This window comes from Doryrhamphus excisus, linkage group LG21 (genome assembly GCF_037039965.1).
Source record: "Doryrhamphus excisus strain RoL-2023G ecotype Guam linkage group LG21, RoL_Dexc_Guam_v1.1, whole genome shotgun sequence".
NCBI classification, from domain to species: Eukaryota; Metazoa; Chordata; class Actinopteri; order Syngnathiformes; family Syngnathidae; genus Doryrhamphus; species Doryrhamphus excisus.
The window spans coordinates 12585208-12603837 of NC_136377.1; the positions used below are offsets into that span (position 1 = coordinate 12585208).

The 18630-nt window shown below is 40.3% G+C and overlaps 3 protein-coding genes across 4 annotated transcripts; all 3 read left to right on the forward strand.

The window, feature by feature from the left end:
• Window positions 1-673: 673 nt before the first annotated feature.
• Window positions 674-2733, forward strand: cwc15 (CWC15 spliceosome associated protein). Its single transcript, XM_058087333.2, has 7 exons — window positions 674-764; window positions 1122-1263; window positions 1358-1470; window positions 1561-1664; window positions 1740-1850; window positions 1935-2086; window positions 2176-2733. The coding sequence occupies exons 2-7, from the start codon at window positions 1133-1135 to the stop codon at window positions 2303-2305; spliced, it is 741 nt and encodes a 246-aa protein (XP_057943316.1). The 5' UTR covers window positions 674-764; window positions 1122-1132; the 3' UTR covers window positions 2306-2733.
• A 921-nt stretch (window positions 2734-3654) lies between these two features.
• mtmr2 (myotubularin related protein 2) lies at window positions 3655-10701 on the forward strand. Of its 2 annotated transcripts, none has more exons than XM_058086296.2 (16): window positions 3655-3899; window positions 5099-5201; window positions 5280-5303; window positions 5385-5448; window positions 5518-5612; window positions 5693-5797; window positions 6259-6363; window positions 6918-7001; window positions 7168-7317; window positions 7399-7587; window positions 7663-7848; window positions 7924-8130; window positions 8209-8301; window positions 8382-8495; window positions 9197-9373; window positions 9436-10701. In XM_058086296.2, exons 1-16 carry the CDS (start codon window positions 3823-3825, stop codon window positions 9598-9600), a joined length of 1938 nt encoding a protein of 645 aa, XP_057942279.1. In that variant the 5' UTR covers window positions 3655-3822; the 3' UTR covers window positions 9601-10701. The 2 variants fall into 2 exon arrangements, with proteins under 2 accessions (XP_057942279.1, XP_078643841.1); XM_078787715.1 differs by having other exon boundaries at window positions 3663-3899; window positions 5133-5201.
• A 774-nt stretch (window positions 10702-11475) lies between these two features.
• Window positions 11476-18161, forward strand: fam76b (family with sequence similarity 76 member B). Its single transcript, XM_058086302.2, has 10 exons — window positions 11476-11995; window positions 12540-12604; window positions 12674-12728; window positions 12821-12976; window positions 13059-13243; window positions 14781-14831; window positions 14900-14977; window positions 15060-15195; window positions 15285-15386; window positions 17080-18161. The coding sequence occupies exons 1-10, from the start codon at window positions 11909-11911 to the stop codon at window positions 17167-17169; spliced, it is 1005 nt and encodes a 334-aa protein (XP_057942285.1). The 5' UTR covers window positions 11476-11908; the 3' UTR covers window positions 17170-18161.
• Window positions 18162-18630: the final 469 nt, after the last annotated feature.

Below are 18630 nucleotides of genomic sequence, written 5' to 3' on the forward strand. Positions count from 1 at the left end.
TTACTTTGCTCAAATTCATCATACTGTGGAAATTAAAGCAATCAGGACTTTGTAATGAGCCTGAGATAGGTTACTTTTACCCTACTGGTGATGTGTAATAGTCATTTTGCTTCCAGCATTCTCTTAATTCAAGTCATTGACAATGTGCATTGCCACAATAATTTGAACTTCTAATACAGAAATCCTTATAGAGCAGTAAAGTACAAATGCATCTGTGGTATGTCTAATTGTTTACATTCCATTTTGAATATTTACACCTGTTTGTGTCAGTATACATGTGGCATACATGTGCATATATATATATATATATATGGATATAAATTTCTTTTACATGTTTGGTTTTAGCAGCGTTTCACCATGTTCTATTATTCATTTCGCGAGCGGTCATTAATATGAAGCATCGACACAAATATGAACTGAAAATAACGCCGTTTCGGGTATGTGAAGCAATAATATGATTCATCGTGTGGGACTTTCTGCCTCCTACCTTCTGCATTGCATCACTACACTCTCATATCAATTTATTTATTCATTAGCGTTCATAAACATCATATTTAGTGATTTTTTTAATACTAATAATAATAAGCAGAAACGTATATGATTTAGTGGAACCACCGCTACATAATTTGCGTAGAATTGTTGTTTTGAGGAAATAATTTTTTGTTGTCCGTGTGTCTCTGAACGCATCCTCCTGCTTCTTGTTTCACAGGAAGTGACGCAATAATTCCGGAAGTTTATCCTTTCTGCTGAGCAGGAGGAGCGCTGTAAGTGTTAACACATTTATGTTTATCTTCATGTTTTCTAGCTTTTCGGGTCTAGGGTCAGTTTTATTAAGACGTTTGTAAATGCTTGTTACATGATGATAATGAGAATATGCATTTTCTTTACTCATAAATGGCATTTTCAACCTGGTGTGCCTGTTAGCTTGTTAGCGTCACTAGCTAGCTCACATCTCATGGCTACTGGAAAAAGATCGAATAATTTAGCAGATCAAAATGGCTTGCTCTTAATATACAAGGGACAAAGGGATATATGTGCCGTGGATTGTTCTCACACTCTTGACTCATTTCCATTGTATTAATTGTACGAGGTAGTTATTATATGCATTTGTATTATCTTAGAGCCATCCACGATGACTACAGCTGCAAGACCGACGTTTGAACCAGCCAGAGGAGGCAGGGGAAAGGGGGAAGGCGATTTGAGTGCACTGTCCAAGCAGTATTCAAGTCGAGATCTTCCAGGTCACACAAAGATCAAGTACAGGTTAGTAGTTCGATGAACTAAAGCTTCATTTGTGTTTTTAGTGTGGTCATCGACGCGTACAAATATTCTGTCATCTGTTTTTTTTCCCTCTCAGGCAGCCTACCCAGGATGCTCCTGAGGAGGTGCGTACCCGTGACTTCCGCAGGGAGCTGGAGGAAAGGGAGCATGTCGCTGCACGAGAGAAGACCAGAGAGAGGGGACCAAGAGGTTGGTCTTTGAGGAAAATCTCGGCTCATCATAATCTTTTTATGTAATTGTTTTACTAGCTCTGTATTTGCCGTTTTTTAAACGAACCAGAGCACACCACATCATCTTCATCTTCCTCATCATCCTCCTCCAAGAGGCCCAGACTGGATCAGATCCCAGCAGCCAATCTTGATGCAGATGATCCTCTTACTGAAGTACATACTTGTCCTGCAAGACTGATGATGCATTCAGGAAAAGCTGCCTCACTAACGATGCCCGTTTATGAATAGGACGATGAGGATGACGACTCAGAGGAAGATAGCGATGATGATGACACTGCAGCTCTTCTGGCGGAGCTTGAGAAGATTAAAAAGGAGCGGGCTGAAGAGCAAGAACGCAGAGTAAAATTTTTTTTTTTAGATAAAAGAAAACACACCATTGTTACTTACATTACCTTACTGTATATGGTGTATTATTCATCTTAGGACAGGGAGCAAAAGGCAGAGGAGGAGAGGATCCGCATGGAGAATATATTGAGTGGCAATCCATTGATTAATTTAGCAGGGCAGCAGCAGCAGCAACAACAACAACAACAACAAATGGCTCAGAATCCGACCACGTTTAAGGTCAAAAGGAGGTAATGTAAAATATATACCAATCACAATGAGTCTGTCTTCAACACTTAGTGCATACTTTCACCGACTTATTGCTGTATCATCTCTCTAGGTGGGATGACGATGTTGTGTTCAAGAACTGCGCGAAAGGCATGGACAAAGCAAGAAAGGAGAAACGCTTCATCAATGACACGCTCCGCTCTGAGTTCCACAAGAAATTTATGGAAAAGTATGTTAAATGAAAAACTATTGTGTTTTCTTTTATTTTTTGTAAGCCCGTTTCTACCACTGAAAAAAATATGGCAATGGTAAGTTATACTTATGAGAGTCAAAATTATTTGATAAGTCATTATTGTGAGATCAGAAAGCCATAATTATGACATTAAAAAGTGAAAATCATGATATACAAAGTCAAAGTTATTTGATACAAACTGTGCATGTGCAGGCTTCTTCACATGCTTGTATCATAATTATGACTATCTCATAATTTAGACTTTTTATTAATTAATCAGAATTTTGACTTTTTATCTCACAAATATGACTATCTCTTAATTTTAACTTTTAAAAATTTATTATGACTTACTATTGAGATTTTTTTTTTCTTTCAGTGGCGGAAATGTGTTTTGATACCGATTGCTTTCTGTCCCAATAAAAATGTCATTAAAATGCATTCTGTATTATATTTGTTAATAACTTGTACACTAAAGCCAAATAACATTTAAAAACAGTAAAACACATGACATAGCCAAAGGGGTCAAGCATTCTTGTCACACAAGTGTAAAGAGAAGTTAAGCACTGTAAAATAACTGCGTTGACAGCTGTCTCATTTACAATGTCAAAAGCAAAATAAACTAACGTTAAATAACTTGATAAAGGCAAGAGGGACAAACATTCTTGTCACCAAAGTGTAAAAAAAAAAGAGTCAACAATGCAATGCATTGGTAGCAAAATAAAGTCAAAGAAAAAGTTCAAAAAATGTTAGAGTAAAACACTTGACAGATGCAAAAGGGAGAAACATTCCTACTTGCTACACAAGTGTAAAATAAAGTAACGCATCTTGTGTATACTTTAATCTAAAAAAGCCACAAAATAAGCAAAATAGAAGTGTGAGGAATAGAACATGTGTTTTAAATTGCAGGCCCATGTTAATCTTGTGACGCAATAAGCAAAGGGCCTTTATAAGTCATCATATAAGGCCTGTTTTTCCTTAGTCATAAAATGCCCCTTTAAATTCTGATATGGTTGAAATATTTTATTATACATATTTGCATTCCCACATTCCAAAAACATGCTAGGTTAATTGGCGACTCTAAATTGTCTATAGGTATGAATGTGAGTGTGAATGGTTGTTTGTCTTTATGTGCCCTGTGATTGGCTGGCGACCAGTCTAGGGTGTACCCCGCCTCTCAGCGGGGACACCTGGGATAGGCTCCAGCGTACCATACATAGTGAGGATAAGCGGCATAGAAAATAAATGAATGGATATTTGAGTAAATGTACAATAAGACATGAGAAGGGATATTGTGATTTGAAATGTTTTTGTTGAATTGTGGTTGCATGTGCCCCTCAACCGACAGAGGGCGCTGTCTCACATCCCTGTAAACAAGCTAATGTGAGGCTGCTGAGGAAAGATGGCGGCTTCCTTTTGTTGCTCTGGATTTACAATACTCTTAGGGGGGGATTAGACACACGTTTACTGCTCTTTATTGCAACCTCGGGCTTTCTAATATCAACCAAAGAGAAGTTTAAACAGAATAACATGGAGAAAGCCGGGAGCATCGACAGTTTGGGCTCGAAGCAATCTTCTCGACAGCCGAGTGTTGATTCATTGACCAGGTACAGTAGCTTATTAGCTAGCTAAAAGTTTTGAAACTAATAAATTGTTATTTAAACATTAAATTTTATGGAACTTTACGAAGCACCTACTATCAAAGTAACTCTAAAGGTTTTCAGAAGTAATTAATTAAACCACAAGTACGAGAAGTGACCACTGTATTTGACAGCTTACGTTCGCTAATATGGAGAAGCTGTTACTATGTTTATATGATCATTTTTAAAGTGAAAATAGTCCAAAATTGGTAATGGTCTATGTTCTATTGGTGCTTTTGTTTCACACGCAATGCTAGCTAATCAAAATTATAAATATTTTTGTTATAAGACATAACCGACAAGTAAGTACAAAACGGCCATGTCTGTCCTCCTTTTGATTGTTTGACAGATGCTACATTTGTGTTTTGTAACACAGAAAGACCAAAAAGTCTTATGAAACTAGACTAAACTAAGATATAGTTTTTGCTTTAAATCCTCGCTGTTAGGATCCGAAAACTGTTATTTTATATAAAGTGACCCGTTTTGTTCAGAAAAGCATTGTTTCAGAAGCACAGATGTATAAATGAAACAGGATGACAAATAAGACTGTGGTCAAGTGCAGGCAGTGGCAGAGCGACATGGTGGCCGTAGCCACCCCACTGGCCATCTAGACCAGGGGTCAGCAACCTGCGGCTCCAGAGCCGCATGTGGCTCTTCAGCCTCTTTATTGTGGCTCCCTTTGCGATGCTTGAATATTTTTAACACCCGAGTGGGGAAAATGCACGTCTTTTGTAATGAGTTTTAAAAAATCCAACTTTGTCTGAGACCATGAATGCATCCTGAGTGAGTTCTGACTGCTATCCAGTTCAGTACATGAAGGAAAACAAGTAATACTTACCTACAAATCTAAAAAATAAATTTGAGATAATTTAAAAACAGCGGCATGGGAACCTGTTTTTACGTTTACAGTAGTTTACACATACATTTATGTAAGTTTATCTCCAAAACTAGCAAGAGTACTCCAACTCGTCTTTTCTTATCTGAACTACTTTGATACCCCCAAATTCCCTCCAATGTTGTTTTAAACATACTATATGTTTTGCGGCTCCAGGCTATTTTTCTTCAGTGGGCATTGGGTAAAATGGCTCTTTTCATAGTAAAGGTTGCCGACCCCTGATCTAGACATTTCAGGTATAAACCTATCACTATATATTATCCCACAACAGCTCTTCCACTTCTCGCTCTGACCGCTCGGCACAGGTTAAACCCCCCTCTGCCATGTCGTCTGACTCTATGGCCACCGCTGCAGAGTTCTCCCCAGAGATCAGGGTTAGTAAAGATGAATATGGAGTTAATCCCATGTCTGAATTAACTCACGACTGACATGCAACTCTTTTCTGTTTTAAGGTGAAGCCCAAAATTCATACAAAGGTATATGCTTCTTACATAAACAAATGTGTTCAGAGGCTTTTTCTAGTTCTTCACCACTGATTTTCATGTTTCCTCATATAGGTTCTTCGAGATTCTGATAAAGAGGAACCACTCTTACTTCCAAATGAGACCGTGCAAGATATGGGTATGTGTTTAGTTGCAAACTCATGTTGGACTTGTCAGGTGTGTCTACAAGTCTTTAATGTGATTGCAGCTCAAGACGTCACCTATTTCTGTCCTTTCACTGGAGCACTACGTGGAACTATCACAGTTACCAATTACAGACTGTTCTTCAAGTGCATGGACAGGGTACACCTATTGAATCCGGTTTCGAAATCCACTTTGAATCCATTCATTTTTTTTTGTGTTAACATGCAGTCAATTGACAGGATCCCTCTTTTGTGTTGGATTTGCCCCTTGGGGTTGTGAGTCGTGTGGAGAAGATTGGCAGTGCATCAAGCCGCGGTGATGTATCCTATGGCCTCGTCTGCAAGGTCAGTCGGAACATGATGCTTTCAGATTAGGGATGTCTGATATCGTCCCGTATTGGTATAAAAATGAGATGTCTGTTCATAACCGTATTATATTTTTTCTGATGTTAATGATACCGATGTGCTATGCAGAGCAACAACCTTGCTAGCTCAGCAAGTTCTTGGTCTGGAAATATTTCCAATAAATTATTTCACCTTTTGGATTGTAAATATGCCATTTGCAATGAAAGCACTGGTTATGCAATTTAGGGATTACGGCATTAAGTGCAATCATGGATGATTAGATGGTGCCTGAATACCAGGATTATACAGTAGGTAGCTATTGCTTTTTGATTACATGACAATTAATTTTGTGTCCAATGTAATGCTGGGTACTAGATATGAACCTGCCACAAAGCTTGTGTTTGGAGCCTCCTGCTGAGCCCTGTGCATGACCGTGACCTGCTTGCTCTGCCTCTCCACAGGATATGCGCAATCTGCGATTTGCTCATAAACAAGTGGATGACACGCTCAGGAAGTCAATTTTTGAAGTGTTGATGAAATTTGCGTTTCCTGTCTCCAACGGGCTGGTGAGTGATATGTATACTTGTATAAATATACATATATACACACACACACACAGGGGTGTGGAAAAAGTGTTTGCCTCCTTCCTGATTTATTTTTTTCCTTGTTTGTCAGATTATCAAACACATTGTAATATTCGTGAATGATAACTCAACTGAACACAAAATCCAGATTTTAAATGAAACACATTTTTCCCCCAAACCTACATGGCCCTTTGCGAAAAGTTGATTACCCCACCTGTTAAAACATAAGAATAATTTAGCGCTATCTGTCTGGAAAGGTTATAAAGCCATTTCGAAAGCTTTGGGACTCCAGAGAACCACAGTGAGAGCCATTATCCACAAATGCCGAAAACATGGAACAGTGGTGAACCTTCCCAGGAGTGGCCTGCCAACCAAAATTACTCCCAAGAGCATAGCATGAAAGTAGGAATCAGGAAAGGGACAAATATGTTTTCACACCACTGAATATGTACAGTATTTTTTAATTTTTTTGCATATGTCAACCATGATGGCTCTTGTTGCTTCTCACCACGCTTCTCACCTCCCGCTGCCCACAGCAAATATTTGCCTTTAAGTATGGACAAGTGTTTCCTGAGAATGGATGGAAGGTGTATGACGCAGTCTCGGAATACAAAAGACAGGTATTTCATCGTGACCACTTTTGGACATGTCTCTAGCAGGCAGTACAAGTTCATTCATCTTACCACCATCCAATTAATCCACCAACCATTTGTGGTTGGAGGAAACTCTGACTTCTTCAACTTATATTGTTGGTTATGTGTGTGTGTGTGTGTGTGTGTGTGTTAGGGCATACCCAATGAAAGTTGGAGGGTTACAAAAGTAAACGACCACTATGAGCTGTGTGACACCTACCCATCAACTCTGGCAGTCCCTGTCAACATCCCCGATGAGGAGCTGAAACGGGTAGCTGCCTTCCGGGCAAAGGGTAGGATACCTGTAAGTAAATGTTCCATCATTCTTGGTTCATCTATTTTTGGAGACATCTTGCACCCATGTTTCCTTCTGCTGTGTGTGTAGGTGCTGTCATGGATTCACCCAGAGAGTCAGGCGACAGTGACACGCTGCAGTCAGCCCATGGTTGGCGTGAACGGGAAGCGTAGCAAGGAGGATGAAAAATACCTGCAAGCAATTATGGATGCCAATGCCCAATCACATAAACTCTTCATTTTTGACGCTAGGCCCAGTGTCAATGCTGCTGCCAACAAGGTCTGAGTTGCTTTATGAGGAAATAACTACTAGTATGGTCCACGATCGTACTAAACAACTGTTTTTGTTCTGTAGATGAAAGGTGGTGGATATGAAAGCGAGGATGCTTATCAAAATGCTGAATTGGTGTTCTTGGATATTCACAACATCCATGTAATGAGAGAGTCACTGCGCAAGCTGAAGGATATCGTTTACCCCAACATTGAGGATTCTCATTGGCTTTCCAATCTGGAGTCTACCCACTGGCTTGAGCACATCAAGGTGAGCCGTCTGATGTGCAACAGCAATGGAAAAACACTCCATCAATTATAGAGTTAACACTGCTGTGTTTTGTAGTTGATCCTTGCAGGAGCACTGCGTATTGCAGACAAGGTAGAATCGGGCAAAACGTCTGTGGTGGTGCACTGCAGCGACGGCTGGGACAGAACGGCACAGCTCACCTCACTGGCCATGCTCATGCTGGACGGTTACTACCGCACCATTCGTGGCTTCCAGGTGTTACTGGAGAAAGAATGGCTTAGCTTTGGCCACCGCTTCCAGCTGGTAATGTCTCGGGTGTTTTTTTTTTTTTACCCTGACTTTAAAATCAGCCGTTGCATCACCAACTCTTCCACGTTTCAGCGTATTGGCCATGGCGATAAGAACCACACAGATGCAGATCGCTCGCCTGTTTTCATTCAATTCATTGACTGTGTCTGGCAGTTGACTCGCCAGGTGTGCAATTAAGTTGCCAGTAATACATTTTGGTATATGTAACCTTATTTTAGTGTTTCTAACATGACTGCTTTCATCAGTTTCCTGCCGCTTTCGAGTTTAACGAATACTTCCTGGTGACCATCTTGGACCACCTCTACAGCTGCCTGTTTGGGACATTCCTGTGTAACAGCGAACAGCAGAGGATGAAGGAAGTATGTTTATTCAGTGTCTTTTCATATACAGTAAAGTCTCGTTATATCGATATCGGTTAAAACGAATTACTACTTATTATGATACTATTTTCATTTCCCGGCAAATTTCTAGTCTTTTATGATATAATTAGTTCTGTTAGTACGATACCCGGTTACTATGATAATCCGGTTACTACGATGCCCTTTTCATCTCCCGCCAGCCAATTTGGTCTGCTTATATCGATACAAAAGCAGCTTAAATCAATCTTTGCTTAAGGATTTCAATACCAAAAAAGAACACGGCGAACGGCTGCTTCCAGTCAACTTTATTTTTCACACTTCCACCACCAGAGTGCAGCACACACAGCGGAAAACACCCGTCCCTCGCGCCTACCCCTCCGGGTGGCAACACCTTCCCTATCGATAGTTCCGGGGTGAATTATGTCCCGGTAACCGGTAATCACTACAGCGTAAGTTTATTTTTATATACTGTAGTACAAAATGTATTGTAGTACAAAAGCATGCTAGATACGCAATCCATGAACTCAAGGAGAAAATTACATGCCATATCAAAGATCCGCCCACTTTTAATGCAGTTCGGCGCAGGATCGGATATATGGATAGTCCGGTTATATCGGTATTTGTTCCGACACCCGAGAATATCGATATAACGAGACTTTACTGTAGTAGCCACTGAAACTACATGACTGTCTGTTTTACAGGAGATTCCCAAAAGGACAGTGTCCTTGTGGTCTTACATTAATAGCCAGCTGGAGGAGTTCAGCAATCCTTTGTATGTAAACTTCTCCAACCATGTGCTGTTCCCTGTGGTCAGCTTGCGCCACCTGGAGCTCTGGGTGGGCTACTACATACGTTGGAACCCTCGCATGAGGCCTCAGGTAAGCACTGGCTTGTATTTCCCGGGCCTTCTGTAGATTACCTGTGCCTGTCCTTATTCCAGGAACCTGTTCATCAGCGCTACAAGGAACTGCTCGCTAAGCGTGCCGAGCTGCAGAAGAGAGTGGACGAGCTACAGAGAGAGGTGACCAATCGTTCGGCATCGTCTTCCTCTGACAGAGCGGGCTCCCCAACACGATCCATCACACCAGTGCAGACCTTTGTTTGACCACACGTCTGCCTGTTTGAGGTTGGCAAATAGTCCTCAGAAGGACTTGCAAATTCTTGTGCACCAAACTATCTGCAGGTGAAAAAACAGCTAAAAGTTTGGCTACTAATCTAGTTACACTCGGTATCCTTCCAACAGTGTGTGTGTAAGAATACTTAGCATCATTTATTATATTGACTGGCCTCCCAACAGTATTGATATTCTAAAATATTTATGTCAAACACACTACATAAGAACACTGCTCTTCCACTATTGTTAAGGCACAGCTGCTGAAGCTAGTGTATGTACATGCATACACTGGTTCTATTTGAGATCAGTTTTCAAAATATGGTTTGTTTTCACAAACATTCCTTTAGATTATGACCAAATGTATTGTCTTTTTTTAGAGCCCATAATGTGTAATTGAAGGCATTCCTCTGGCTGTGTGGTTGAGAGTTCTTTAGTTCATCTCTTCTGGCCAACATTATTTTTTATTTCATATTTCATAGTCTGTTCCCATACAATACGCTAGGTCATTTCTTCTTGAGTGGAGCAACGTGCGCATTATTATGTGTGGAAAAAGTCTTGATTTGTACTGCTTTTATTTTAAATTGAGAATATTGTCAGCACAATATATTAATACAGCTAACAATTTATATTAACGCCTATTTTTTTAAATCTGAATGAATATAATATGTGCCTTGTCCCAAAACAAGCAATGTGGGGTGTTTTTTTTCTCAAACTTGCGTTGCTATAATTTACGGTTTATCTTAGATTTTCCACCACATATTTAGAAATAAATGAAATAATTCTGTTAAGCGCTTTGTGATTTTAGTGATAGCTAATAAACTCAGCTTAGCTGCCTTAATGTAGTGCCTTTACTTTTCACCCCAATTAAAACTCGAGACATTTACAGTATGACTAACGTAACGTAACACAACTTGATGGCTGCTTCTCCCCTCACCCAGTATAATTTAACTTATTTGGTATTTTTTTGGTAATATTTTTGATTAGTTTGTTGTTGGCTGCAATGTTCTAAGCACTTCTTTAACATCCAACTTGTTTGCAGAATTTATACCATAGGCAACAGCAATGTAGGATTATTAAACGATTAATTAAAAACGCTCACTGTGTAAATTTGTCATTCATTTTGCTGGTGTGAGGATTTCAACTCAATGACGTCTAGTGGTTAGCGCGCAGACCTCACAGCTAGGAGACCAGGGTTCAATTCCCACCCTCGACCATCTCTGTGTGGAGTTTGCATGTTCTCCCCGTGCACACGTGGGTTTTCTCCGGGTACTCCGGTTTCCTCCCACATTCCAAAAACATGCTAGGTTAATTGGTGATTCCAAATTGTCCATAGGTATGAATGTGAGTGTGAATGGTTGTTTGTCTATATGTGCCCTGTGATTGGCTGGCGACCAGTCCAGGGTGTACCCCGCCTCTCGCCCGAAGACAGCTGGGATAGGCTCCAGCACCCCCGCGACCCTCGTGAGGAAAAGCGGTAGAAAATGAATGAATGACCCGCCGTCCTTTACGATTAACACTATGATTGGGCAAGATGAGTTTCACAATATTATATATGTTTTTTCCTTCCACTGTTATTATTATTATTATTATTATTATTATTGTTGACACACATGGAACCAATTCAATTCCTTGTGTTTTCTATAGCATCCCGCTTATTTACTAGATTTTACACTCACTGCCCACAACACTAGGTACACTAACCCAAACATGATGTCCATTGAAAAAACACTGCGCAACAGGAGACCGTGGTCAAAATTGACCCTGGTTTAAGATAGTTTGTGATTTTTTTGTTGTAAATCCGTGGATGTGATTGGCTGTGGATATTTTTCAAAAATGCGAATCCCGCGGAAGGACCACTTCGTCTTTCCTGTCTTCCAGTGACGTAATCGGGCACTTCCGCCGACATGAGGACGACGGCGTTGATACAAAAAAAAAGACTGGAGGAAAACAGGAGAATATTTTAGCTGGAACACTGGAAACAACACAATTTCCACACTCATTTGCGCTAATTGCTTTTTTGTTCAAGGATCACCATTGATCGACCCATAGCAGTAGGTCACGTGATTTTCGAACGGATATAGATCACATTTTTAGAGTTTTATTGTTCTTCGGCTGCTGCCCAGCTTCCTATACAGTAGTGTTTAGCTTGGCTAGCTAGCAGTGGCTAGGTTATAGTTGCGGCCACATTGTGCCCTTATTCTTAGTTCCAATTAGCAAGTGCCACTTTAGGAAACGGTGTCTTTAATCCCGTCAGTTCACCACTGGACTGCTTTAGCTCGGTGACAATAGTTGGACGAGAATGGCAACATCGGCTCTCTACGCCTGCACAAAGTGTAACCAGCGGTACCCGTTCGAGGAGCTCTCACAGGGCCAGCAGCTGTGTAAGGTATGGAAGCGTGTGTAAACCACAAGTATACACCAATAACAGTGTTATTATTGTCTGGATGTAGTAAACATCGGGTTAGCTAGGTTGGGATTACATAATGGCTACAAATAAATAAGATGTGTTGGTAAACAGTTTTATATTACACGATGAAGAAACTGAGACATTACAAATGGCAGCATGCTTTTCTACACATTTTATTTATACGTCAGGTTCCACTGTCAGACTATAAAGACTAGTAAAGTTCTAGTTATAAGTAACTTGTGTTGTGGACACTTATTGGCCACCTTATTAGGTACACTTGGAACAATCCATGGAGTCAATGCAAGCGATTATATTACCAGGTGTGTCAGAGAGTTATTCATGTATGAATAGATTTATTATGACACATTATGACGTTTGCAGTGACTCTTATGGATATGTTGCACATTGTAGAAATAACCATTAAAAAAATAAGCAAACTGGCTTAACCAGAAAAAGATTTGATATGAATGTTGATAAGCGGAAAGAAAACATAAAATATATGAAGTTTGCTTTCTTTCTTTAGGAGTGTCGCATCGCTCATCCAATAGTGAAGTGCACATATTGCAGATCTGAGTTTCAGCAAGAAAGGTAATTCTTACAATTCCACATGTTCTGGTATTCATATAATTCATTTAACGCATGCTTGTTTCTGGACAGTAAAACCAACACCATCTGCAAGAAATGTGCCCAGAACGTCAAACAGTTTGGAACGGTGAGTTACAAGCCTTAACGCACTCTTCAATTGTGCATATTTTATGAGTGGCATTATAACAGAATCATTTTGAACATTGTCTGTCTCTGCAGCCCAAACCATGCCAGTACTGTAACATCATCGCAGCTTTCATTGGGACAAAGTGCCAACGTTGTACAAACTCGGAAAAGAAATACGGGCCACCTCAGACGTGTGAGCAATGTAAGCAGCAGTGCGCCTTTGACCGCAAGGAAGAAGGCAGGAGAAAGGTACCGAACCTGACACATGCAATGTCATAAATGGTTATTATCAAACTGACAGTGCGTCTTATGTGGGTATATTCTCCCACAGGTGGATGGGAAGCTGCTGTGCTGGCTCTGCACTCTTTCGTACCGCCGTGTCCTGCAGAAAACCAAGGAGCAGAGGAAAGGCTTCGGCTCATCTAATTCGTCATCGCTGAATGAGAAAGATCACCACTCCAGGCAGCATCATCACCACCAGCATCACCAACACAGACACAGCAGCTCTCACCACAAGTACGTCACATAGTGTATGCCCCCCGTGCCCATTTCTGACCTTCTAAATAAATTTTTAATATTACCAGAGCCCTCTTGACATGAAATAACAAACTTACAGTCAAATTTACGTGCATATATATCACCCAATATAGTAGACATAGGAGTAAATAAGCCATTTTTTTACATTAAGTTGTATTACACTCCCATAAGCAGTGAAGTCCGTCAACAGCGACTCTCTCCCCACTTCGTGTCATGAGCAGCGTTCGGGTCGGATTTCGGTTCTGCGGAAAGTTATTCCAGCTGTTTGCTGAGGACAGTTAAGAGTTAACATTTAAGAGTTTGGCTTCTCAAAACAGTATGCATTCAAAAGCATAATGAATTAGCATCATAAAAATGGCTACGAGAAAAAAATCAGACCTAACCGAAAATCAGACTGTTGACGGACTTCATTGCTTCTGTGGGTGTCATCCAACTAAATGTCAAAAAAACAGACAGGAAATGACATAGCTTGGCGCGGGTTATGGTCACAACGGTAGCCCATGGTTTTATTAGGGGTGATTTGTGACTGTTGTGAGACAATTCAAACCTGAAATAAAAGCCTCTTCCGTCACTCAAGTCCCGGTACTTGCGTGTCTCACTGATGATTACAGTAAAATTACTGACACATTACTGGCCAGTGTGCAATACTTAGTGCCTTATATTTATATTATACTTGATTTTGGCATTTTTGTGCTTAAAAATGCTTAAGTTAGTAAAAAAAATGTGTAAAATTTGCTTTAATATGCATCATTGTTATGAATAACAATGACAATAACAATAACAATAATTCAACTATGAAACAGCATGATTTATTTTTGAAAAACTATGATAGAGTGAAACCGTGAAATTTAAACCACACAGTGGCGAGAGATGACTGTATAACAATGCACCCCCCCCCCCAATCGTATGTTAGTCTATTACAGTAAAGTCTCGTTATATCGATATTCTCGGGAGTCGGAAAAAATACCGATATAACCGGACTATCCATATATCCGATCCTGCGCCGAACTGCATTAAAAGTGGGCAATAATGCACTCGACATTGTTCTATAGTATAGAACAATGTCGAGCAGCTTAAATCAATCTTTGCTTAAGGATTTCAATACCAAAAAAGAACACGGCGAACGGCTGCTTCCAGTCAACTTTATTTTTCACACTTCCACCACCAGAGTGCAGCACACACACCGATTCCCGCACCGATTCTGGCGTTTGTTGGTTCTTCTGTTGCAGGCATGTCTTTTTTGGTATTGAAATCCTTAAGCAAAGATTGATTTAAGCTGCTTTTGTATCAATATAAGCAGACCAAATTGGCTGGCGGGAGATGAAAAGGGCATCCTAGTAACCGGATTATCATAATAACCGGGTATCGTACTAACGGAACTAATTATATCATAAAAGACTAGAAATTTGCCGGGAAATGAAAATAGTATCGTAGTAAGTAGTAATTCGTTATAACCGATATCGATATAACGAGACTTTACTGTATGTATGTGTCTAAGATCACTTCTCTTTGACAGGCTGAGCGGGAGCTTGAGTCCTGAGCAGGAGCAAGGATTGTGGAAGCAGAGGTAAACAACCGTGTGTGTTTATTGGAGCCGCACGACCCTTTTTAATTCTCTGCTATCTCTTTTTCTAGCCATAAATCATCTTCAATCCAAAAAGAGACTCCAAAGAAGAAGCCAAAACTGGAGATGAAGCCATCAAACGGTGACAGGTATGATAAGGCTGTTTTCAGCACATTTCAGAACCTGTCCTGTTCCTGACTGGCAAACGTGACTATCTTGTTCCCTAAGCAGTAGTTCCATCACCCAGTCCATGGATTCAGGGGGTACTGACAACTTCATACTCATCAGCCAACTGAAAGAAGAGGTGATGTCACTGAAGAGACTCCTGCAGCAGAGGGATCAGACCATACTGGAGAAGGAACGCAAGGTTGATGATTGCACAAATGGCACCATTGGGTCCTGTTGCTGGTTGGTGTTGTTTTTTTTTCTTCTGCTGACCGGCACATTTGCTTTTAGCTCACAGAGCTGAAAGCTGACTTTCAGTATCAAGAGTCCAACATGAGAGTCAAGATGAACCAAATGGAGAAGGCACACAAAGAGTCGATGGAACAGCAGCAGGTAAATGTCACTTGTCTTTACCGGTGACCATAAGATGCTTGGTCACATGGGACTCTTACCTACACACAGAACACATTCACCACTTATCCTCATAAGGGTTGAGGGGGTGCTGGAGCCTATCCCAGCTGTCTTCGGGGGAGAGGCGGGGTACACCCTGGACTGGTCGCCAGCCAATCACAGGGCACAAATAGACAAACAACCATTCACACTCACATTCATACCTATGGACAATGCATGTTTTTGGAATGTGGGAGGAAATCGGAATCCCCAGAGAAAACCCATGCATCCACGGGGAACATGCAAACTCCACAGAGAGATGCCCGAGGCTGGAATCGAACTCTGTTCTCCTAGCTGTGAGGCCTGTGCGCTAACCACTCGGAGGCCGTGCAGCCCCACAGAACACACGAAGGACAAAAAACACTATATACAGGAATTTAGTCAAATGGTAATACAGTAAAGTCTCGTTATATCGATATTCTCGGGAGTCTGAAAAAATACCGATATAACCGGACTATCCATATATCCGATCCTGCGCCGAACTGCATAAAAGTGGGCGGATCTTTGATATGGCATGTAATTTTCTCCTTGAGTTCATGGATTGCGTATCTAGCATGCTTTTGTACTACAATAAATTTTGTACTACAGTAAATAAAAATAAACTTACGCTGTAGTGATTACCGGTTACCGGGACATAATTCACCCCGGAACTATCGATAGGGAAGGTGTTGCCACCCGGAGGGGTAGGCGCGAGGGACGGGTGTTTTCCGCTGTGTGTGCTGCACTCTGGCGGTGGAAGTGTGAAAAATAAAGTTGACTGGAAGCAGCCGTTCGCCGTGTTCTTTTTTGGTATTGAAATCCTTAAGCAAAGATTGATTTAAGCTGCTTTTGTATCGATATAAGCAGACCAAATTGGCTGGCGGGAGATGAAAAGGGCATCGTAGTAACCGGATTATCATAATAACCGTGTATCGTACTAACGGAACTAATTATATCATAAAAGACTAGAAATTTGCCGGGAAATGAAAATAGTATCGTAATAAGTAGTAATTCGTTTTAACCGATATCGATATAACGAGACTTTACTGTAATGTCTCTTATTGGGAGGGAGAAATGTTGACTCTGGTCTTCCAGCCAAAGCACTAAACATTTCCTCTCAATAAGAAGACCACTTTGCTGCTTGGTTATTGCTATCACTTTCTTAGAAGCAAATCCTTTAACATGCTCAAGGATACTGTAGCGACCTGGCAGTTATGTGTAGTTTATCATAAGAGTTTTGTGATTTCTGATTGCCTGTGAATGTGACAGGCTGAGTCTTGACTGTAGCTTTTTAGAATCTTCATTCGGCTTCCCTTTTCTGTGTCACATTGCAACCAGAAGTACAAAAAAATCCACTAATAAGCAATGTTATCCTTCCTCAGCGTAACTGATGATGAGGGCATTTTTCACCGTGCCGTAATTACTTGTGCCGTGAGTTTACGGACCAAAATTACGCTGCAACACCGAATAGACCACCTTCTCATGCAAACCAACAGCTAGTCCCAAATAACTTTTCCCCAATCAAGCTTTTCTTTCTTTGCTTTCTTTTTTCTTTCACTCACACACACACACACACACACCAGAGCTAAAGAGATGCAGCTGCCTTCAGTCCAGGATATCCAAGCTTTTTAACGGACTATGTTTGTGTTTTCCACAGACTAAGAACAGAGAGCTGATGAAACAAGTGGCCGCACTGTCAAAGGGAAAAAAGTTTGATCGAACAGGAAGCTCACTGCTGCTGCCCTAACACTTCCCCCAACCAGTGGGTGCTGACATAAGAGCGTGACGTCATCGTTTCCACACTGTGAAAGTCTCCCTCCTTTGCCATCAGCATTGATCTCTTCTTTGTTGGTAAATTTCATGTCGTCGCACATGGAAACAAAAAAAAAACTCTCCATAAGGTCGACATATTTTAGATATTTTTTGTGGGTGACTTTTTCACTGGCTTGCAGGATGCAACTTGTGGATGTACGATGGAACCCTTGTGGGTTCACACTGCCGGTCAAACAAACACGTAACAAGCATCATTAAATCCCCACTGGATTTTATATGGGTATTATGCGATATTTTTTTATTTATTCAACTGTATTTCTTAGCTTATTCCCTTTATTTCCTCACAATCTACAGTCAACCTGTCCCACGTTTTGCGGGTTTCTTCAAGAGCTATTACTTATATTTTTCTAAATGATTGTGTTCTCCTAAAGGGAGATCCTGTGCAACTTTACAATGGATGCAAATATGCGGCGAGTGTGATCACTGAGTTGCTGCTCATCTCTAGACAACACTCGGTAACACTCAATGAAAAAAAAAAAAAAAACAGTGAACACATTGGAAGTCTCCTGAATGAAAATACCTTTTGGCTGCCCTTCTTCTCACTGTGTGACAGCTTTGCTGTTTAACTTCAGTGGAACGATTGTAATTCTGCATGGTTTTACCACCAGGGACTTTTTAAATTTCCCACATCTAATTTTTTTTTTTTAAAGAAACACTTTTAAATGTATTATATTGGGGGTCAGCTGTTGTATATTTAAACTCTTGCTCGTATCTGTTTTAGTAAGTACAGTATGTGTATGGTATGGCCAGTTGAAATGAAGTGAATAAATGTAGAGGATGCTTTTTAAAGATACACTCCTGTCACCTCTCATTATTGGGCTGGTTTCATACTGTGCTGTCAGACAACACTTTTGTATTTTTTTCGAAAACCAAGTGTTTTAAAACAATTAAAACTGGCTAAACCACTGTGTGGGTATTCTGTTTTAATGCCTGTAGCTATTTAAGCTTACTTTTCTATATGTATTTTTAGTATATGATAAAGGAACAAAAACTATTCAAATATGGTAATCATCTGAAGCTTAGAATGCCTTAAAAAACCTGTTGATCCACTAATTTTACATTTTGCACAGTTAGTACATGAGCGGTAGAGTTGCTTAAAGTGTGATTTGGTTTTGCGTAAAGGTGATAGCTTGGATCGTGAGTATTTTATATACTAACCACATTATTTTGTTAAAAACATTTAGCTATTGTTATTGGACTATTGTTGTTATATGGGTTTTGTTCAAATACTAACAAAGAAAATAACATACTGTAGATGAAACCGTGCATTTTGTTGTATTACTGTATATCTCTAAAATAAACATACCCGCTTTACTGTTTTGAATAAATGATGTCCAGCAATGTATTACGAGTGAGTTTACTTTGAAACCGGAAG